The sequence below is a fragment of the Halyomorpha halys genome, unplaced genomic scaffold (assembly GCF_000696795.3).
Source record: "Halyomorpha halys isolate HHAL.00 unplaced genomic scaffold, Hhal_1.1 Scaffold94.1, whole genome shotgun sequence".
Taxonomy (NCBI): Eukaryota; Metazoa; Arthropoda; class Insecta; order Hemiptera; family Pentatomidae; genus Halyomorpha; species Halyomorpha halys.
The window spans coordinates 673,961-697,558 of NW_027114465.1; the positions used below are offsets into that span (position 1 = coordinate 673,961).

Sequence of the window (23,598 nt, forward strand, 5' to 3'; positions counted from 1 at the left end):
AATAAATAAATAAACCTGTCACTAAAACCCATGAAGGGTTTTGGATCTTGGGTTCAGTACTTGACAAGAAAGTACTGTTTTAAGACTAATGGTTATACTTCTGTGATCAATAAAAAGGCAGAAACATAAATCATAAATAAATTGTACAAACTGAGAAATTACCCTCAGTATTTTAAATTTTTTTAAAAATTCCAGTATGTAAAAAATGGAGTCAACAATTAAAAGATTCTACATAAAATTACCATGATAATTTTTATGTTTGATATTCACTAAATAATTTTTACCAGAAGCAATTACCTTTAACTGAATATTTCCCCAAGGTCGCAACTGAGATTTTGCCAATTCATAAAATTTTTTGTCTTGAACTGCTTTAATATATAATTCATATCCCTGAGCGAAAAACATCACTTCATCGCCCATTTGAGGATAATAAGGAAATTTTTTAGGAATAACCTCAGCGAGCCATTCGGAAGGACGGTAAAGTTCAGGAATTTCTTGCTAGAAAATAAATAAACAATTAAAAAAAAAAATCTTGCCTAAAACACACATGATTGTTAATAAATTAAATTATATATATATAAGTATATATATATTTTTAAAAATATGAAAATCAAGCCTTTAGAGTAGTGGTTCACAACCTTTTATGGCGGTGGAACCATTTCGGTAGAAGCAGATGAATGGTGGAACCCCTATATTTTCATCAGATACAAATTGAGGGTCAAATGTATTTTCAACAAAAGCTAAGAAAGACTAAGATACTTATATAAAACCTATGAAATGTAATCTGAGATGATAAGCTTCAAAACTGTGTTGAGTTCACGTGGTTCCCATTCCCATTCCTAAGTTAATAGGAATTAATTATTATAATTAATAAATGAGGCTGGTGGAATCCCGGTTGGGAACCACTACTTTAGAGGTATTCAACATTTCAAGTATTAAAAGGACATGGTAATGATTATTATTCATAGCTTTCTGAAATCTGAAAATATTTTTCTCATATTCTCAAAAAATACACCTATCTTATAGAGCAATTTAATTAACAATACTCATTATAACCTTCATTATAACGTCCATCATACATCTCCGAGCTCCTTTAATTCAAATCCTCTATTCGTTCCCGCAATACCGGTTCACGGTCTTCAGATTTATACACAAGGGCGCACCGAACCGCTGCTTTCGATAGATCTTTTATTATCCGAGCCTCATCCTTATGGAACTCTATTCCTTCTAACATTCGTCGTTCTAATACCCTCCCGACATGTAAATCTCGTCTGTTCAATCATTTCTTATCCATTCAGACCCCATAAAATTGTAAATTAATATAATTGTAAATATGTATCTTAACTATTATATCATTCTTAATTATTTTACATTGTTTCCTTTCTCTTTTTTATTTATTCACTTTTTTGTGGAGTCTCGCTGGAGACTGCGAGGCATGGGGAAGAATGGTGGCAGAGGCCCAGGTCCTACAAGGACTGTAGCGCCCAACAGTGAGTGAGTGACATTGATAAAATCTAGTAAGGAACAAGGTTTCAATCAAAATAAGTACCATGAAATAAAATGAACGAAAGAATTTCACTCTAGGAGAATCACCTTTGCGATCACGACAACCCCCACGCCAGGTAAGTATCGTGAGCTGATTGCTTTAGTAATTAGCCAGTCTGACCGTAAGAGCAACGAAAGAATTTCACTCTAGGAAAACCCGATAGGAAACCCGAAACATTGTTAATGATTTATTAAAATAAAGAATTTTAACAAGAGATATTTCACTACATCTCATTATATTAATCAGAACTCATCCAGTAACGACCCTATAATATTAAGAAATAAATAACAATAAAACAAAATATATGATTAGTAGTAGTAACATGACAATTTCAATGTTATAGATATGATGTTATAGATATATCACTAAATAAAAGAAAGGTTAAAGGCGGGAACACTTTTTATTTTTCAATTTTGAAATTGCATAGCTTGTGCCTTCTATCCAGAAACTTAAAAGCTAGAACTTACAAAACTATTACCCTACCTAATGTTCTTTACAGATGCATAACGTGGCTTCTTATTCAAAAAGAAAAACAGCGCCCTAAGGATTTTGAAAAGTAAATTTTTTTTATATATATTTTTTCTTTTAATTTAAATAAGCATTATATGATGTGTGAAATGTAATATTTAGCCAAATAAAATTTAAATAACTTTATTTAACCATGATGATTTAAGTCGTTACCTATGTATGCAACCAAATGTATTTATCCAATCAGCTTATTCTTGAATGTTTTTTAACTGAATTACTGAATAAGGAAGGACTCTAGAAAGTGTATATCATGTATATCTCTAGTTATTGTATATCACCACATTTTACATAAACATTTAGATAATGTGAAATAATCAAAAACAATGTAAAAAAAAAAATCTTATCGGAAGTATGTAAAATAATATAATACATAATTAAATAAATTTATATACTTAAAAAAATAAATCTATATACTTCATCAAACGAAGATTAAAATTTTTAAATTACTACATACGTTATTTTCAGGCAGTGACTTTTTAACTGCAGGAGGGACTGGTTTAGAAGCAGGCTGAGGCGGCTTGCGTTTCCTTTGACGCCGATTCCTTTGAGGAGGTTCTAAATTAACACTATGATCAGCCACCCAATCAGAATACTCAGAGCTCGAGGAATCGCTAGTACTGCTCCCAATATGCTCTGAGATCGCAGTAGCATCACTTGAATTTCCATCTGTTGGAGCACTTTCTGATTCTTCCTCTCCCTCCTATGAAATAAATAATATTGGTATAATTCTCACATTGTTTAAAGACATTAATCCTTAAGGTATTGAGGATTACCTGTGAAGTTGGAACAGGAACATCTCTAGTAGCACGAGTCCTATAACTATGATTACGCCTCTTGTTAGGTTTCTTGTTTGGCAGTGTTATAGGAATTTCAGGAATAAATTCAGCGACTTTCTTACTTTCTCTCTCATATTCATCTAATTCCAAGGTACCAATGAATTTCCTATTAAAAAAAAAGAGGTTCTAACATTAAGGATACATCCAGATTACTTTCACATTAAGATTTGTGTTAAGTAATAGATTTTTCTAAAATTTGCAAGATTTTAGATCAATGAGTTATATTTTCATCATATTATTTGATCAAACTGATTAATTATCTCATATTTTATTTTCCTTTTACTATGTATAGTATACAATGTTGTCCTTTTATTTTTACCTTTATATTTTTTGGCTGTGTATATTATGCACTGTAAGGATGGTCTCAGACTGAATAGATAGTATGTATAACATTACAGAGAATATAATGTATTAGATCAATTAAAGAATTAGAGTGAATATTAATAAACTATACTAATGTATAAAGCTGAAGAGTTTTTTTGCTTGAATGTGGTCATTTTAGCAACTAGTTCAGTTAATTAACCCTGGGGTTACATTTGACATATCAGTACATCATGCATTCATTTGGGCATGATGTTCTCATACATCCTTGAAACTGAAACTGAATAATACGAAATAAATTATTCTATTCTTACTAGCCCAAAAATTAAATATGCTCCAAATGTTTCAAATAAATATGTATTCAAAGGGTTAAGGAAGATCTTGTCAATGGATCTGTAATACTGATGGCAATTGAGGCATGGAAATGGAAAAGGCTGTAAGTGCAAAAAAACTGGTTTTTAGAAAAACAATAAAAACAGGTGGCTGGCCACACTTTTTGTTCGAAAAATTATAGCTCTAGGAACTAAACCGTTCAAGATAGGAACTTCCAGCGATCACATTGGCACTGTTTTCTTCAACCTTATCCCGTCAAAATCTCATTTTTCGTATTTCTGGCACTTATAGCCTTTTCCATTTCCATGACTCAATTATGTACAGTGGAAAGTTTGCTGACCAAAGGAGAAGGAAGGTCCTCAAAACAGGCGCACATAGCAGAAATAGGATTGAAGGTAAAGACTCAGCATTGGACAGACATATGAGAGTTTTGTATTTGTAAAAGGGGAAATAGTTCTGCCATGGACTTACTTTTCATCCACAGTGTAAAATATAGTATAAAAGGGAATCTAATCTTAACAATTGTAGAGGTTGCTAAAGCACGGTTCAAGTTTAATTTGTATCCACAGATGAACCAAGGAATAACTTGTGATATCACTCTCAATAAAATAAAAACCTTAGTATTTTAATCTTGTATTTATATATGTAGTCTCATTTTTATTTAATGTGTAAATACATGTTTGTCCAAAAATCCAACTTATATATTTAATACAAGATGTTATGTTTGTATTTTTAAAAGAATATAGGAATCAAACTAAAAATAAACACTTACATTTCAGCTTTTAAACTGTAAAGCATTCCACGTGATAGCTGGTTAACAATATACTTTTGATTTTTCAACTTAAACCCATTAAGCTGCCAATCACCAGTTGATTGCCTCACACCTTCAATATCACCTCTCCTTAGTATTCCTAATTCATGACAAGTTGATATCAATTTATCGTGGCGAAACATATTAAATTATGAGAATATTTATAAGCTTACTTGATCTTGGAGATAATTCATTCATTGGTAACGAACCTTCATGGGAATTATGAACATGGTTCGAAAGTGCAAGTTCTTCAATTCTTTGATCGATGTTTGATCTAACTTCACCAACAGGTTGAATAACTTCAGCTTGACCTACAAGAAGATATATTTACAATGGTGGTATGTTAAAGATATAGCTCCACAGAGAAGGTAATTGAAATATAAATAATCCATCCATCGACCAAATGTTACATAATTAGTCAAATATTACTTAATGATAAATACAAAATAAAACTAAATTTTGTTAATTTAATGATGAATTAAAACCACACAATTGACAATATTGATCTTTGATCTTCATAGTTATGGGTCGAAACTTAAAATATGATTTGAAGATATCAAAACAATAAATAAATTCCCTATTAAGATATATTTATTAACGTTTCATTTAGAAGTAATTCACATCTAAAAATTGTCATTGTTGTGAATTATTTAGGTTCATCAACATTAAGATTAAATATTTTCAAAGTGATTATTTTGAGCATAAAGACAGGCATCTTTCTTCCTCAAGAGCAGTGGCCAAACGGCACTGAATTTTTTTATTTGGGGACATTTTTAAGTCTATCCAAGCCCAGTCAATGACTTAAATTCTTTATGAAAAAGGATTACTGAAACTTGCGAAACAGTAAAACATATCCATTGCCATTCTACCACTGCTGCTGAGAAAGAAGGATGGTGAGCCAGTCTTGATCCTCTATACTCTATACTCGTGCTCAAATACTTGACTCCCTTGAACAATAAGAAGGCTCAGCAACATTTAATATGAATGTTAGTGTTACTATGTCAATAAAGTAGTTGGAACACATATTAATTTATTCATTATAATCTAAATAATTCTTAACAAAGAAAATCTTTAGATGTGAATTTCTCCTAAATTAAGAGTTAATGGACATACCTTCCAGAGAATTTTTTTTCTCATTTTGAGATCCTCAATTCATTCCCTGTATAATCTCAATGGTTTTCTCATTCAACTAAAGTTTTAAAAGTCGACGGATAATGCAGTTAATCGCAACTTATAGTATTCATCCAGGATGTTGTATCATCAAAAAATATTTTGATGTGGTATAATATAAGGAAGGTATTGATACGTTGATATGGTACTGGTATGATATGTTAAATAGTTATAAACTTTTTTCCAAAATATTTACTAACTTGTTTTTGATATGAAAAAACAAGCCCCTCTAATGTGTACCAAGTTTTATCAAATGCTTTTATGGTCATTATAAAATGCTGATTTCCTCTCTTTAGTTACTAGTGAAGGATTTAGAGGCTGATTTACTTTAACAGTACTTGTAGTTCACCGTTGAGCATTATCTCTGCATGTGTACTTCAAAAGTTACACTTTTATAGGAATATTTATCATCATAAAATTCTGTGAGAACTCGTCATCTATTTTCTTGCAAGAAATTTTTTTTTTTTTTTTAAACTAAAATAAATATGGAAAAGTACTTTTTATAAAAACATAATTGCTATTGCATGAGTGGTAATCAATTGGAGAGATAATCTTAATTTTTTTTTCTTTATTAATCACAGGAGTTAAAACCATGAATAAAGGTATGTGGAATTACCTCCAGCTGATATGATTATATTAGGTATCAGCTGATCTGCAGAAAGATTTTCCCTTCCAGGTACGAGCCTCTGTAAGTTGGGAGGATAGGGTGTACCATCAACATCCACAAGAAACGGCGGAGGCATAAGGTGAGGAGGTGTTTGCGTCTGTTCATCTAAAACTTGATTTTGTGCATCTCTCACTAAAGGCCTATAATCAGTATGGAAGAACAACTCGTTCGGTAACTGTAAATTAAAAAACAAAGTTTTTTATTTGGATGAAGTATTCAACTTTTAAAATATCTTTAAAACTGACTTAATTAAAAACTAAAAATAGTTTGTAATAATAAAATATTTATTTCTACTACCAGTCTAAAAGATATTGTTCCTTCAAATATTATTACACAGAAGTTAGTGTTTTCATAGAAAGAGAAATATAGTACACCACGATAGAACCCATCCAAGTTCACACCATAGTACTTGAGTTATTCATAAGATTTACCCTCTAAAGTGAAGAGTGGCAAACTGTTAAGAAATTAATTTCAACTAATAATTGTATAACAACTTGTTAACCCAACTGCTATAACTGCATATATGCAGACAATGAAATCCGTGTCCCCAGTGCTCCAGCCACATATATGCAGGATGCATTTATAGTTAGAAAATCAAAACAATATATTAATACAATGATTTATGAACGATATATGGATGATCTCGATAGCTTACAATTATATTCTTTTATTGAATTCGCCGATTTTTTTTTTTATCTGATTTTAAATTACATATATTGTTATCTTTGAGGGGAAATATTAAGTTAATCATAAGTATTGAATCAGTCTAGTATATTATGGAATTTTTTCTCAACTTTCTTCATGTATACATAAAATGTAATTTGAATATTTTTAATGTACTTAATATTTTAGGACCCTTATTTGTTATGAACCAGATAATCAAAATAAATCGATACTCAGCAAATGATTTAAAAAACAAAGGTATTTTAATTATCTGCATCTCTAAAAACATATTAAGTGACCCTAAAATTTTAGAACTCAGAAAAGTAAAAATAAATCACTACGCAATCTTTAAATCAATAACATTTTCATTTTTTGCATCACTAAAAATTTCAAATGGGACCTAAGTTGTTATCAACCAGATAATCAAAAATAAATCGATACTCAAACAGCCGACCTAAAAAACAATGGTATTAATTATCTGCATCTCTAAAAACATATAAAGTGACCCTAATATGTTAGAAATAAGAAAATTTAAAATAAAACGATACACAATCTTAAAATCAATAACATTTTCATTTTTTGCATCACCAAAAACATGTAAAGGGACCCTAATTTGTTATGAACATTCTACAGGTGAGAAGAAAGCATTAACCAAAAGCAACCGCAAAATCGCCTCACACTGTGATGGTGTGTCCTGTCTTTTACTATCACAACCACTACCAGCTTAATACTCTCACTCTGCCTTAAGCGGTTAAAGGTTTAAACTCAAATAAATTTTTTGAATTCAATAAAAATATAATTCTCATGTTGATGCTTTTTATTCACAATAATATGTAGATATAATTAGGAATTCTCCATTTGAATTATTATGTATTAAAAACAAAAAAAAAACTATTTAAAAATCTAATAATCAGTTATAAAAACATATAAACCTTACCAACTTCATTTTATCGTTGAACTCAGACAAACTAAAAATAAGAAGATGACCATGGGAATCCGTGGAAGCCATCATAGTTCCATCAGGTGACCACTTAGCATCAAATACTGCACCGTTCCCTTGGCCTTCGATGTGATTTTGATGCATAAAAAGTTGTTCACCAGTAAGTAAATCCCATATATAAATGATACCATCGTGACCAGCACTTAACATAATCTGGAATAGAATTAGTCAACATAAACTGTCTGAGAATTAATGAAATCCTTTTAATTTACAAATATTTATTACATTTATCAACTGACTCTAGAATCTAGAGGATGATTTTCAAGGCAGTAGACAACATCCCGATGTGCATTCAGTTCCTTAAGTAACTTCCCATTCACCGGTGACCAAACTTTAATGACATTGTTATTAACAGCAGTAATTACAAAAGTGTCATCTGTACTCCAACAAACCATAGTAACTTTCAATTTAAGTCGAGGATCATCTTCTCTGGACACTTTCCTAAAAATATAGTTTATAAAATAAATAAAATTATAATCTGAATATATAAAATTGTCCTATAATTATTTTTGAAATTCTTCTCAACTATGAAGTGATTGGATTTTTTTTTTTAAATTTTATTCCTATTAATTTAATTTTTATTATAATAAAAAGGACTAAATATGGCTTTCCATGTGATAATGCTCAGTCAAATTTAATGAAGTCTGTTTAGGCATAACAAAAGAATTTTTAACCACACCTAATAAGGCATTACAAGTACTGGTAATGGTGGGGGAACAAGATTAGCAATAGAGGCTGATGATTCTTTTTACCAATCTCAAGAAAACCAATGGGACCTAATTTTCCTACAAATCAAAAATTTTATCCATTGCTACTTAAACAGACCTGCATTTGATCTTATTGACCAAAATAAAGATAAAATTCCATGAGGTGTAAAACTATGAATAGAACATTAAAATAAACCAAGAAAACTGATTTTAAAGCATATATCTCATATAAAACAAGGAACAAACGCATCTAGATTCATTATTATACCCAGGGAGTGAAGTAGTCATGTGCAACTGGCGGGTGATCCAGGTTTGTGTTCGATACTGCCACAACACCGCAGTTCCATCTTTGCTTCCAGAAATGAATTTTAATCCTTTATTTGACCATAGGATACTGTCAACTCTGTCTGAATGTTTTTCCATTTCCATCACTCTAAAATGAGTAAAATAATAAAAATTGAAAATGAAAAATCAATAAAAAACTATTTTAGAAACTATAAAATTTAATAAATTTCCAACTAACCGATAAGGCGAATCTCCTTTCATGCAATAAACTCTGACATGATGGTCTGCACTTCCAGCAGCCAAAAATGCTCCTCCTGGAGAAAAGCTTGAACATATCATCTGAGCTTGTCCTGGTCTCATTTTTTCATGGTACAAAACAGGCTTTGTCCTACAAACAAATGAAAAAAGAAAAAAAAATTAAAAAATACTTTAAGGTTATATAAAATTCATTCAATATGGATAAATAAAAAAGTCTGACATTGATTGAGTAGAAAATGATAAATGGCAACAAATGAATATGAATCAAAAATTTAAATAAAAACTGACAAATATGTCAACAATATTTGTAATAAATTTGAGAGGTTCCAAAACATTTACATTATAATGACTAACTGAAATAAATTGCAAAAACAAAATAGACCCATCCAGATTACAGATGGAAGACTACTTGTCCAATAATATTAATATTGCATACCAATAATATTAATTATTTTACATCACTGTAACTTTTAAACACTTAAACATTTTGAAAAATAGATTAATTTTGATGAAAAATTAAATTCTCGGGAGTACAGTGGGAGTTTACTTACTGAAATATCACAGGTTCATCACATGATGTAAAAACATAACTCCAAAAAGCAACAGAACCATCGGTACTCGTAGAAACAAGATAATGAATATCATTAAAAGGATTGGGACAGAAATTTACTCCTGTAATCATTCCCGTATGAGCAGAAAGTGTAGCTACCTAATCAAAAAAACATATAGGAAAAATTAAATAATTTCACACACTAAAAAAATCTTGTCACAGAATAAAAATCTAATAACATATCTTAATTGTGATATATAAAAAAAAATCATTAAGCAATAAAAATGACAAAAAATTTTACACCATTACTAGTTAGCAATTAATTACTAAACAGAAGAAACACCTAGTCTCAAGTACTTTAAGTAATAATAAGTACAAGTACTTATTTGAACTTATGGGAACTAATCCTAATAACAATGTCATTGGTATTAGTCCACTGAAAGAAAATTTTGATACAACAATATGAATATAAAGATTTCATACGAGTCAAATAGCTCACTATCTGGATTTAGTACATTTGTCATTGATTACAAAAATTTAGTTAACACAGTAAAAAAAAAAAATGTATCTATATATTCAAAATGAAACCTTAAATCTGCATATACTATATACATATTAAAACCTTATTATAAATATTGAAATAGTAAATTTTCAATAATTATGGCTGATGGGATTGTAGCAGACACAATTTTTTTAAGAATCTTAAAATACTATAACATTAACCAATCAGACATTCTTTCCTTTACATTATACCACAAAAAGAAGGTACATAAACAATAAGGAACACAAAAAACGTAATAATAAAGATTTAATAGCAAGAAATGTATAAAATACAACTGAAAGATTAAATGAATTGCTGTCAACATTCCTTTTACAACTAATTGGAGAGTATACAAGAAAATATTAAGAGAAATTATCAACAGGACATATATCCGCAATTACTTACAGGATATGCAGTTTGTAGACACCAAACCCGTATAACTTTATCTAAACTACCAGCAGCTAACAGAGTATTCTCTAAATTAATAGCAATATCAGTTATTTCTGCAGCTGCACCTCTCAAGGTGTAGAGCAGTCTTCCATCTAAGGCACTCCAAATTTTCACCAAAAGATCATCTGCACCCTGAAATATTCATAATTTTTTTTTAATGATGCGATTACCGTCAAACCATTCCTTAATTGATTCAGCAAACGTACTGTTATTATGTATCTTCCAGTATGATCGAACAGGAGACAATATACAGCAGACAAATGCCCAAGTGTTCTATTGAGCAGATGCGTTCTAGTGTACATTCTTGAACTGATAAGGTGTTTTCGGCTGGGTGGACCAGATGTTTCTCGACCAAACAGTACCTGAACTGAAAGAGTAAAATAAGTGTTTGTATATAAAATAGGGTGAATAGGGTCAGAGGAAATACAGATTATTTTAAGTGGAGATATTGTTTTAAAAAATTTCTTGTGCATTCACATATTGTATTTATGTTAACAGAACTAAATTACCAAAAAAAATTAAAAACAATAATATTCAAAATAATAGCCATTTATAAAAGCAATGAACAATCTCATTTAAAGAAATATGAATATTAAGTTACCAATATTGTGATGATGACAAGTGATGGGGCTATGTAGCGAAGCACCATGGCGTCTAGCAATGAATTCAGATAAACGCAAGTGAGTCTTCTCATCTATAGACCAAAGTATTATTAATCAAAACAAATTATAATGAAATTTATTTATAATTTTTCTAAAAAAATAAAAATAAAAAATAAATAAATAATAAAAAATCATAGTTCATGGTTCTTCAATCAGCATTTTATTGTTAGTTAATATTTTAAGTTAAGATCTAGGAAGACTGTTAGGATTAGAGATCTTAAGTTCAGCATGATCTAAATAACAAAAGTCTGCATAGGTCGATGTGACCCTTGGCTTGACGAATCAATACCCTACTTCAATCCTGATTTTATGCAACATCTCACTAATTCCTCACTCTCCATTAACCAACTTCTCTGTTCACCTCAGCAAACCATCGGTTCTTGATAGTTTTTGGTTACTATTGTGACACCTTTATTGACTGCCACCTAGACTATCTTCCTCCAATCTACTTAGTCTTTTGTATGTTCATAAAGAAGCTCACTTCTGAACTATTTCTCAGGATTGATTCACAGCCTTCTTTGAGTGTTGGCATAATCAAAATGAAACATATTCTAAACAGCTTTTAACCATTCCTTTTTTTTTTATACTCTACAAGATTCACTTTTCAAACACAATATTACTGCTTTAAAATACTACCATAACTGAGGTAAATTTATAGAAGAAAGCACTCACCTTTAGAATTTCTAAGTAAAGATTGTCGACCAACTCCTAATAAAGTTTTAACTCCAGGTGCACAAGGCTTTACTTCTTTTTCAAGAATAGGCCCAATCCTCTTGCAAACTTCTAAAAGATGTTCTGGAGAAATGTGAGGATATTTTTTCTCCTAGGGTTAAAATAACAAGTTATATTTTCAAATATAAAATATCTCAACTTTAACTATCAAGTGATATATTCTTACCAGCTCATCAAAGGATTGTTCATGCCTATTACCTTCCCAGTCTAGGCGATATGGTATAATCTGAAATACATATCAGGGAGTTGACATTGAATTTTTAAAACAAATGATGATATCAACAACAGAAAATTAACACTAAATTTGGAATTTATGAAATATATTTAAACAAAAAATATACTATAATGAAGGTTTAACATAATGAATTATAATCACCTTATGATCAGACAATTCTTTCTTCAATGTCTAAAAAAAAGAAAAAAAAGACACAATAATAATAATAATTTTTACAAATGTTTATAATATCTTGCACCAAGTACACATATAACTAAAAGCTAAGATCGTAGACATATTTAGGATTAGTATACCTTTACTGCCTGTTGACAAGGCCCAGCTTCTAAAAATTTAGTAATGAGGAAGTATAACTCTGTAAAATTTAAAATTCAATCAAAATTAGATTATATTAAAAACAAATACACTACTCAAATAGCAACAAAACATAAACTTAATTACCTTCTCTAAAATGCTCAGAACCTGAAGCTTCCATAATAAACCTGATGTCAATTTAAACCTTTCAATATTATACATAACTAACCTCCATCCATTCATTGTTCACTGTCCATTTTTCAAGTAAGCCAATAAAAAAATCTTATAATACCAGCACTATAGACACATCACTCCCTAATAAAGTCTCCATAACACCAATACATTCAACTTCAATGCTCCACAATAGAAATGTTATGGACAGTTGACTTCAGAACTAACCATAACAATTTAAAATTACATTACTTCAAAAAATCTTCCTTAGAGCACCATGAGGATAATATTAAGGGCAATAGAAAATAAACAAAGAGGTTATATTAGTGGTTATGTACCTCAATAGGGAAACTAGTTTTAATTCTAAAGTTATAGTTATTTGGCAACAACAAAGTCTATTTCATGATACAGCGGCAAGAGCTCGCCAAGATCTGGCTAAGAGTATAAACACCGACAAAGAGGTCAAAGTAGTAACTTTTCAAGGAAAAAACATTTCAGTTTATTGATCTCCATTAATTCTGTTTTCTTTTTGTTTATTAAATCGTTTGTTTGATAATGACATCATAATGAAAATTATTCATTTAATTAGTTAATAAGAACTAAATACTACACCTAACGATGAAAACGTGCTTCGTTCAAATTATAACCGTATAAAAAATGCATTATCATATGAATATGTTGGAATTAATTTTTCTATTTATTTTAAGAATGCTAGTAAGAAAAAAAAAGGCTGAGAAGAAATTATTTTTCTTCATATGTAAAAGCAGTCTTCGTCGATGGTATAATTTAAGTATCTTATACGTAAAACCTATACATTATGTCATATGAGAGGACGTAAAATCCAAAACACCAAGTATTAAAAGACAAATACCGGCCAGTGTAGAAAAAATTTGGTCACAAAAATTGTTTAAGTAACACTCTGGCATCGAGAACCAAGAGTGTAGGGTATAAAGTTTCATCTAATCATTTCCACGAATGAGGAGAACTTATTGGGCCTACGAAAGTAATTTATTTATTTAAGTTATTAGTAATTTATAAGAGGCATTTATTTTAATCAGGCTGAAGCAATCGGGTTACCAATCTTCCCTCTACGCCACAACCCCTGATGAAGACCTGAAACTCAGGTCGAAACGTCGGCATAAAATAAATAAATATGGTTTTGTTTATTTATGTTGTTCTTTGCTGACCGCACCCCCCGACAAACTTCTTAAAACTTAATCATGGGCATTATGCTTCATCTTCGGCATTCCCAGACGTTCTCATATCTCTTACTATTATTCCGATCAAAGTTGGTTCTATTCCAGTTTTCGAAGACTATACCTTCTTGGCGCGATTATATTCCAAACCTCAAGAACTAAAAAACCCATCCTAAATCATTGACCTCAGTCTGCGTTTATTCATCCACCTGTTAAATGCATTATCCTGACCTAGCGATTTGTACATCCCTTCTTATAGAACTGATTCCTTTGAAAAATGCTTTACCGTTCGAGCTACCTCATTTTGGAATTCCTTATTCATTTATCCATCTATTCGCAAAGCTTCCTCCTTAACGTCAATTATATATCCATCTTCTTGAATACCAATCATCCGTAACCTTGTAAATAATAAACACCAACACAAACTTACATAGATATGTATCTTTTGTTCATATTTTATTACCTATTATAATTTTACTTACTTTTGTTTAAAATTATTTGATGTAGCCAGATAAATGCTGTCGAAATATATAAAGATTGATTTTTCGACTTATCTTATATAGAGATCGATTTTTCATTCATTCAAAACAGTTAAGGTCGCAGATGATACAAGTCTCCTGACTTAGTAGGTGAAGAGCCTGAAGGAAACGAGTCCTCAGAACTTGTAGAAGTAATGAAAAGAAGGTGGAAAGATGTTTAAGGAAAAACTCCAAAAAATACTTGTTTACCCACTACGAAATAAGTCGTTTATTAACGCTCTCGATTTTTCAATTTGAGATATTCTAAACTTTAGAAGAATATATTAGAGTTTTTAAATAAAAATAAAAAGGTTTCAAAAAGTTACTTTGTTTGGTTTTGTTCCTTTGATGATTAAGTCATTGATTCCAAAAGGGTCCATGATTAAAGAACAAAAAGTCCATTTTTATGCTCGAGTTGAGCCCTTTTGCAAATCAACTATACACGGGGGATAATGGAGCAAACAAAAAAGAGAGGGGTCAATGAGTTTCAAGTTGTGTAAAACAGAGTAATTCATCATTTCGTCGTAATCGGCCAGGTCATTCTTCGGTATTAAGAAATAAGCTGACACTGAAGTTTCTCATGAATCAGTCATGTCTTCAGGCTGGAATGAATACGTAATTTCGCAAGAATGTTTTGTTAGGTTTCACAAATTTTCTTCCAATAATCGTATTTTACGTTAGTAGGTACATTCTGGCTAAGACAGGGAACTGGAATCTGTTTTTGGACGTTATAACTAAAACTTATAATTAGAATACAGTTTTAGCTATAATCATCCTAAGGAAAGGACTATTATTTTATTATAAATTCAACCTACTGATTAATTGAATAAAATTGTTTTCTAGCCAAATGATTGGAGATGAAAATTACTTGTTTTCTTTCTTTATTATTACCTACCTATTCTGTTGCTATATGATTTAGTGATAAGGGAACAGTTCGCGAATGTTTGAATTTGATTATCACAACTGTTTACGTGTGTTTTTAGTAAAGACATTTGAAATTTACTTGGAGGTTGAATATGTCTTGGATAACTGATTGCACACTGAACTGGGCACATTTACTTTTTGTTAAAGTTTTGAAATGTGGAGTTATCCCACAACATATTGCTTTCATAATGGATGGTAACAGGAGATTTGCCAGAAAAAACAATGTGAGAAAGTGTGAAGGACACGTTAAAGGGTTTGTATTAGATTTTCTAATAAAAGTTTAATAACACTCTCATTTTATTTGTTTTGAAGTAATTTTATTTTCGTTTTATGGAAAAAGATTTTATTTTTCACTCTATTAATATTTTTATACATTAGTTCTTCTTTGAGAGTAATTATTTGGATGAGCATGACTCATTTATTTATATTGTATAATTTTAACATTAGGTAATGTTACACACTGATTTATTTGAAATGGGGTTTTCGCATTACAAATTGCAAGTTGATATTTCTTAAGGATATGTATTAATCAGAGTGTTATATTATTAAGGATTCAATTATACAGAATTTCAAATGGAAGGTTGAAAACACCCCAATAGATAGAATATTGTTGGAGCATACTGAATATGGGTGACTAATAGAAAGAGCCATTAGGTAGTATTTTCTTTATTTCCAGTCACTTTGGTTTTGAAACGGCTCTTACTAACCTATTAGATCTGATTTTCAGATTATGTAGGCTTTGTTGTCAACCTTCACAGCCTTTGAAAGGATGTCTTCTTACATTCCAGTTGTCCTGTTCCAGAGGATGCCAAGTTTTGGCACTGAGTTTCAGTTTAAAGAGGTGTTGTTTCTTGATTTTCTCTGAGAATGATTTCCTGATAATTCTAGAGAACTGCTCTGCAGTCATCATGGACGATTAGAAGGCTACAGCGTGCACATCCCCACTAATACTGGTGCATCCTGAGAAGGAAGAAACTCATCGTTTGAAATGTTCCTGTAAACTCACCGTTCAGAAATGCTGAAGATGAAAGGCATAAATAAAATAAGAAAATGTTATGAGGAACTCATTTTTTTGTTTGCTTAAGAAATTTTGCTCCTTGTATTGTTTAAGGCAAGGTATGGAAATGAATTAAGGAACATGTACACTGATATCTGTTCAGTGACTTTAAGAGGTATCAATCTTTTTTAATTATAAATAGTTTCAATAAGAGATCTAGTTAGGACAGCAACACCCTATTCTACCCATTAGTTATAAAATATACAAAAAAGAATATATTCATGCAACCATTTAAAGCTGCTTACCCTCCTTTTGGTTATTCTGTTAAAAACTCCAAAGGGGACCAAATTAGAGTAAATTATAAAATTTGGAATTTCCACAAAATTAGATGAACTTTAAATTTCTGTTTCTATGTTATGAACTAAATGAAGCTATTGTAGGTGATGAGTTAAAAGTTTACCTTAGCAACCTCGAAATTGGTGCTGGTTATATTCTGGCATGAGTTAGTTGACTTTTATTTTGTGGCGGCCTCACAGAATCAAAACTCGATCTTCCTGGTTAAAATGAGGTGGTCACCCCTAAGATAACTTCTTTCCCCCGGTATGTCAGAAATGGCCAGGAAGGGGTTACAAACTAAATATTGTTCTTTCTACAACTCACTCAGGGTTTGTTTTTTTAAAACCTTAATTTAAGTATTAATTCAACTAACAAACAGTTTAAAACATAGTTTTATGTACTAGAATTAATTCTTTCAGGTTTGACAAGCTTTCTGAAACATTACAGTGGTGTTTAGAATTAGGAGTTAAAGAGGTTACAGTTTATGCATTTAGTATAGAAAACTTTAAAAGAAGTAAAGAAGAAGTTGACGATCTTATGGCTCTTACTAGGGAGAAATTCAAGAAATTATTAGATGAAAGGTAACTTATATGGATTTTTTATTTTATTTAATTTTGTAGTAAGCATGTTGTAAACGAAAGGTTGAAAAAACCAGGATTGAATTTGCTCCTTCTAGATTTATTACTAAGTCTTTGGACAAAAGGTTTATTATTTTAATTATTCTTTTTAATACATAATTAGAGATTAAACATTAATAAGTTTACTTTTATGGTATTCCGTCGTTAGTTACAGGCTAAATGCTAATTTCCAAGTTTATACCTCAATTAACAGTAGGTTAGAACTTGTAACTGATGAGTGACTGAGGAAGAAAATCTTTCTCTGCATGTGAGCAAGAGTCCCACCAGGAGCTGTATGATACTGACTTAATAAAGTTTCAACTTTGAATTTTTTGTCACACTTGGTAAAAGTCATTTTTGCATAGTTTTTACTACTTGTTACAGAATTTAATGTTTTTTAATTTATTATACCATAACTTTGGGCTCTGAGGTATCATATTCCTGAAAGGTTTTTTTGTCTGGCAAAAGTTCTACCTTGGTCTAATGTATTTAGTTTTTACATATTTGTTTTTAACATATTCATGCCCATTTATAGAAGAAAAAGTAAAAGCTACTATTCCATCTTTTGCAACATGCCAGTCAAACATGGCCCTGTTTCGGCCTTAATTTGACTGGCCTGTTCAGTTATACACATTTATTGTTCTGTTTGAATGTAATATTGAAAAAAATGAAAAAGAGATAAAATAAATTTAATTCTTTTAAATGCGCATTAGCCTTTTATTTTCTACCCAGTGGTTTTTTATTTATTTTTTTTTTCATTGCTAGGACTGAGATCCATTTTATCAGCTCATAATTTTTCAAACTGTATGAATGGGCTTATACCCATTAAAGGGTTAAAAAGAGGTAAATTAACCACGAAAATGAATTTATTTTCTGTTTTATGTAGGGAAAAATTAATGGAAAAGGGTTTAAGAATACGTATAATTGGAAATACATCACTTCTCGCAGATGATATTGTCAAAATGATTGCAGAAGTTGAGCTTCTTACAAAAGATAATTCAAAAGCCTTATTGAACGTGGCATTTGCATACACAGGTAATGAGATCTTGATTATCTACAATAGTGTAATACTTATATTAAATATATATATTTTCCATTTCTTTCATCTTTTGTAATGTTTCTATCTGTGATAGTACTCTGTATAGGAATTTAATTTTATACATTCTTCCTTTATTTTCTTGCCTCAATATATAATTTTCAATACAACTCTTCACCACTATTTCCGCCTTTGTTTCTGCACACGCTTTATATTTATCATGCTTGAGAATATGTTTGTTATACACTGCTCTAAGCAATTATTCAATTATATTGTTCTTGTAAATATTTTAGTTTTACATTTCCCTGATCAATTATTCATGTTGAAATTATCGGGTGAATTATTTACTTTAGTATAATATAAAATGTAATATTTGTAATTATAAAAGATCTTAACATCTTCTCTTCTCTTTATCCAAAACAAGAGGAATATGTACATATGAGTTTCTGAGAATTTTAACATTTTCTGTGGTATAATTATTTTTATACCAAGTATTGATTGTCGGTGCCTATCATGCCATGCTGCTGTGAGATTGGAAATCACTGTAAGGTGGTGGGCATGTCGTACAATTGTAGAGAATAAATAGGTCTATGTAGCTATAATATTTAAGATATTTTAAATTGTATCTGCACCAGGTGCTCTCCTACTTTTTAATCGGTTCTCAGGTGAATTAACACTAGTTTTCTGTCCTGCCATTAGAAATTATTACTTGAGTTTTATTAAATTTTTTTTTCAACTATGATACTTCTTTGTTATATTCTGGTAGCTTTTCACATAATAAGATCATTATTATTAATTTATATCCTCGTCATTATTTACTTGTGAGAATGTTATTCAATTTGCTACACAATAAAATTATTATATAAGCAGGATTAACATATTTTACCATTGATTTGATTTGTTTAATATTGATAAACACGTAATTTATTTACGTTTGAAAAAAAATATATATCTATCTAGAAATAAATGTTTCTTTAATTTTTGCCATTAAGCTTATTTATAATTAATATTTATATGACTTTTTTGTTTTAATATGAATTTCATGGACAAATTTTCAAGTTTTTCTGTGGTTTTGTGAATTTCATATTAATCCTTATCTGGAATCTTCAAGTTTTAATTAAATGAAGGAGTAGGTACTAAAAAAAATTGAAAGTTTTATTTGTTTCACTAACATTACATATTCTTGAATAATTAGCTTATTTTATATTCTTTATTTTCAACTAATAAAAATTTTAATTATTAGCACAAGATGAAATGACGAATGCAGTAAATTTAATTTTGAAGGGTGTAAAGAATAATGATTTAAATGAAGTAGATTTGAATACTGCACTGTTTAGCAACTGTTTGCATACAAAAGATTCACCACCCCCAGAATTATTAATACGTACTTCTGGTGAAACTAGACTTAGCGATTATCTTCTGTTTCAGGTAAGCATTTTTTTTATTACAACTGTACTAAACAAGCTTCTGTGACAGGAATTTCAAATTCAAAACTGCTAGTTCTATTATTATTACTGCTAAAACTAAATCACAACTGTCGATTTAATCTCACTCATAAGGGATACACAAACCTCCCAACGGATCGTTTTCAGTGGAGTTAGGGTTGTATTATGTAAAAATGTATTAAATGTATAAATATAAATGTATATAGTATTATGTATAAATGAATTTTGAAGTTATCTCTGTAGGAGCTTGTTTGGTACAGTGGTGCCATTTTTTTTATTATTAATTTTACTCTGGATTCAATACAAGTTTTTCCATGTCTAAGTCTTTTCTATTCAACAGTGTTAGGCATTATTCTTAGCAAAAAGATCATTTGATTTCCCAGTAGAACATCAAAGAGTAATATTATAATAATATGCAACAAAATAGTCTAAATTGCAATTTGCTAGAATGTTATGATTACAAAATATGTGCCAATAATATGAAAAATGATTTTTCAGATTTATTATACTTTAATAAAATAAAGAATAAGATATAAAACTTTTTGGTCTTTGCTATGAGCTCTAAATACCTGTAGAAACAGGTCTAAGTTGTCTTTTTGTAACCCTTGTTTTGTTGTTTTCTCTGGAGGTATTTAGTCTTAAATTAAAATTCTGTACTTTTTTAGATTATAATTAAAATAAAAGCAACTGTTCATGATTGAAATCAAAATTATTTTAACTGTTTCTAAATGCATTTATTGAAAAATAAATAAATATCTTTTTTAAAAAACATAATAAGTAAATTGAATATAAATCCAGTTTTCTTAAGCAATTATTTTTTTTTCTTAAATAAGTTTTGATAAGTAATTCAAAGCTTCCATATAATTTATTATTATTTGTTTCAAAATATTAATTGATATTAGTTCAACTTTAATAATTTATTCTCACAATAAAAAGTTTGAATAAATAAGTATTTAAATTGATTTATATATATTGTAATATGCTCTTTTTTGAGTAAATAGTATATTTTGATGTATAAAGGGTTTTTAATATGTTTTTATTTTATGTATCATTTTAATAGTGTTCATTTGTTTTGTTGAACCAAAAAGCAAGCTAACCAATTTTCATCGTCTATAATAAATTCGTATAAGATTCAAAACAAAACCAAGATGGCGGTACGTATCCTTCAAAAAGTCCGTTGAATCAAGGCCATGTTGAGCAGATTCAAATATCATAAAAACTATTTTAACTCTTCCCATCAGAATTGAAAATACAGTAAATTTAAGAAAAAATATAAGTCAAGAAATAGTGCTAAAGAATAATATTCAGAAAGTAAATCATTTGCGAAAATCTATAACTGTTGTGCGACAATCGATGTTTACATGGAACATCGAGACAGGTTTTGGTTTTTGGCAAGCATTCGTTGTTTGGGCACGATTGGGAAATAATGTTTCCAGGATGAGGAGGTCCTCATCAATTTCTGTCTAGCAAGGGTGGACATCTTGAAAAAAGAGGACAACCAAGAGTCACGCAAGAAGAAACAGGGACTCTTTGTTAGGATCGCCTATCAACACACTTCAATGGATGAGAAGTAACTAAAAAACTGTAAGAGGACCAATACTTTGTTTCTGTTAGTGTTTGTTTACTGAGAGATTGTCAGCAGTCAGTGTTAGTTAATTGAGGAAATCATCAAAAGAAGAGTCTATGAAATTGGTTAGTTTTGTTATACCTAAATTTAAATACATGTGTAAAAGAGTTATTTAATTAAGTGTTAATAGTAAAAGTATCTGTTTCTGATTGCCTAGAAACCCGCCCTGAGAAAAGAGTATTATATTACAAAAATTTAAATAAAATTCTACTGTCTATTTAATATTAAAAGTTTTTAATTTGAACCCAAGCTATCTTTTAGATATGAGAATTGAGATAAAAAATATCAAATTTCAATTTATTTAATTTTAATAAATTTTTAAATTATTACAATATATATATATATATATTACATGTACCTTAATTGTTACGATTTGTCATTGTGTTGTTGCAGAGTTCGTTTGCATATTTACATTTTACTGGAGTGTTGTGGCCTGAATTATCAGCTTGGGACTTTTTGTGGGCTTTATTCAAATTCCAGAGAGCGCACAGCACACTAACTGAAGCCTCAAAAAGAGAAAATCTAAAACATTCCTTGACAAGTAATGGGGCTAGATTTATTGAATCAATAAATAAAACCCATATAAACTTCCTAAACAACACTTTAAGTTATACAACAATTAGTTAACATTTTTGTCAAAAAGTCTTTCAAATAAAATAGTTACATTAAAGACTGTCATATATAAATTATTTTTTTAGAATAACTTAAAAATAAAAATTGTCTTACCAACTATTTATATTGATTTTTTTCTCTGCAGTTATGTATAGCAATTTGTTCATTTCAAATTGTGAAAACATTGGTTTCTATAGGTTATTTGTCTTAATTATTGGTCTGGGACCTATTGTTTCTTTTTAGAAGTAAATCTAGGTATTAATTATGAAATTTATAGGTTGGTTGTTTTTACATGGTGGCACAAAACATAGTGGTCATCAATGCCAGAAATTGATAGGTGATCCTGTACCATGAATAGTATTTGTGAACATTACATTTCAGCCGGAAGATTATTAGTTGACTATGTGATCATTGTAGGAAGATGGTCCGGTGATGGTGTCAAAAAAGGTACACAAATACCAGAAAAATTCTTTTTTTATAACTGACATTTCATCCAACTTTGCAGGGTTTCACCAGAGCTGAATGAGAAGTAGTTGAAGAAAAGTTGATATGTACAAAAATTGATATACAAGAGTAAATGTAGTAAACAACAAATTTTATAATTGTATCTTCTTTTATTGTACAATATTTGTTATTACTTTTAACAAAGTAATAATATATGATTAAATAGTGGAGTGAAACATCAGTTACCAATTAATAGTTTTATCTGTTAATTTTGTACTGTTCTACAACCACTCGGACTATTTTCCTACAGTTGAATTCTAACCTAAATTAAAAATTCTGCTTATTAATCATTATTGTACTGTGTATTTAATGAAAATTAATTTTGCCTGATATCTAAAATTTTGTTCAAATTTGGTGCTGGTTCTGATTAGTAATATGTTCTACTTAATTTTTAAAATTTGTAAAACTTATATTTATGTGATCTAATTTATGATGGTACGATTTATGTCAAAAACTGTGATTTGATAACATTTATTTCAAATGTAGCTGTGTGCTTTCTGTTAGTAGCAAAATTAGCAGTAATTTTAAACAAAAAATCAACATTTTTATCAATCAATTTGTGTAGATTCTCTTTCATTAGCAATTTGAGCATCATCCGTAAACAAAATAGTGTCTACAAGGCGTACAAAAATATGTTGAATTTTATTGGATGGGTCAGAAAGATAGTTAAATGGTGATAATGCTTCTCAGGGATATGTAGTTATTGTTAAAAAAAAAAAAAGTGAATTATATAATACATAAGTAAATTGCATTTTTTTTTTATTGACCTCACTTTTTCCTTATTTATTTAAATAAAATCGATAATGAATTAGTTTAATTTTAATAACCAATCACAACAAAATTCAACTTGATATGAAGGATTGAATTTAATTTATAGGATATTTGAAGTTATAAAACATTTTAACCAATTTACCCTCATTTTAGGTTGTTTTTAATTTTTGACAATGATTTCACACTATGAGATGATTTATTAGGGGTATTCATGATGTTTTGTTAAATGTAAAATGTTTTACCATGTTAAATGTTATA

General features: G+C 29.6%; 2 protein-coding genes across 3 annotated transcripts in view; one reads left to right on the forward strand and one right to left on the reverse strand.

Annotated features, from left to right (window-relative positions):
• The window catches only part of BRWD3 (bromodomain and WD repeat-containing protein), a 28,529-nt gene extending 15,128 nt beyond the window's left edge, over positions 1 to 13,401 (reverse strand). Inside the window, exons 1-19 of one of the 2 annotated variants that reach the window (XM_014415193.2) lie at positions 12,734 to 13,401; positions 12,589 to 12,647; positions 12,437 to 12,466; positions 12,227 to 12,286; positions 12,001 to 12,151; positions 11,268 to 11,360; positions 10,873 to 11,033; positions 10,622 to 10,798; positions 9,677 to 9,834; positions 9,106 to 9,255; positions 8,851 to 9,015; positions 8,115 to 8,316; positions 7,813 to 8,028; positions 6,162 to 6,387; positions 4,549 to 4,686; positions 4,337 to 4,475; positions 2,848 to 3,016; positions 2,529 to 2,774; positions 298 to 498 (exon numbers count right to left, since the gene is read on the reverse strand). In XM_014415193.2, the coding sequence (XP_014270679.1) occupies positions 298 to 498; positions 2,529 to 2,774; positions 2,848 to 3,016; positions 4,337 to 4,475; positions 4,549 to 4,686; positions 6,162 to 6,387; positions 7,813 to 8,028; positions 8,115 to 8,316; positions 8,851 to 9,015; positions 9,106 to 9,255; positions 9,677 to 9,834; positions 10,622 to 10,798; positions 10,873 to 11,033; positions 11,268 to 11,360; positions 12,001 to 12,151; positions 12,227 to 12,286; positions 12,437 to 12,466; positions 12,589 to 12,647; positions 12,734 to 12,767 (2,775 nt within the window). In that variant the 5' untranslated portion in view covers positions 12,768 to 13,401. The remainder of the gene's footprint in view (positions 1 to 297; positions 499 to 2,528; positions 2,775 to 2,847; positions 3,017 to 4,336; positions 4,476 to 4,548; positions 4,687 to 6,161; positions 6,388 to 7,812; positions 8,029 to 8,114; positions 8,317 to 8,850; positions 9,016 to 9,105; positions 9,256 to 9,676; positions 9,835 to 10,621; positions 10,799 to 10,872; positions 11,034 to 11,267; positions 11,361 to 12,000; positions 12,152 to 12,226; positions 12,287 to 12,436; positions 12,467 to 12,588; positions 12,648 to 12,733) is intronic. The other variant, XM_014415192.2, reaches the window with a different exon arrangement.
• Positions 13,402 to 15,381: 1,980 nt separating this feature from the next.
• On the forward strand, positions 15,382 to 23,320 carry Dhdds (Dehydrodolichyl diphosphate synthase subunit). Its single transcript, XM_014415213.3, has 5 exons — positions 15,382 to 15,648; positions 17,148 to 17,309; positions 18,232 to 18,380; positions 19,625 to 19,809; positions 21,847 to 23,320. Exons 1-5 carry the CDS (start codon positions 15,488 to 15,490, stop codon positions 22,078 to 22,080), a joined length of 891 nt encoding a protein of 296 aa, XP_014270699.1. The 5' UTR covers positions 15,382 to 15,487; the 3' UTR covers positions 22,081 to 23,320.
• Positions 23,321 to 23,598: the final 278 nt, after the last annotated feature.

Bases quoted from the DNA above. Each gene is read 5' to 3' on its own strand.
- Dhdds (XM_014415213.3), top strand. From the start codon at position 15,488: ATGTCTTGGATAACTGATTGCACACTGAACTGGGCACATTTACTTTTT. The intron at 15,649-17,147 runs GTTTGTATTAGA...TAATTCTTTCAG, and splicing joins TGTGAAGGACACGTTAAAGG to GTTTGACAAGCTTTCTGAAA. The intron at 19,810-21,846 runs GTAAGCATTTTT...GTGTTGTTGCAG, and splicing joins GCGATTATCTTCTGTTTCAG to AGTTCGTTTGCATATTTACA.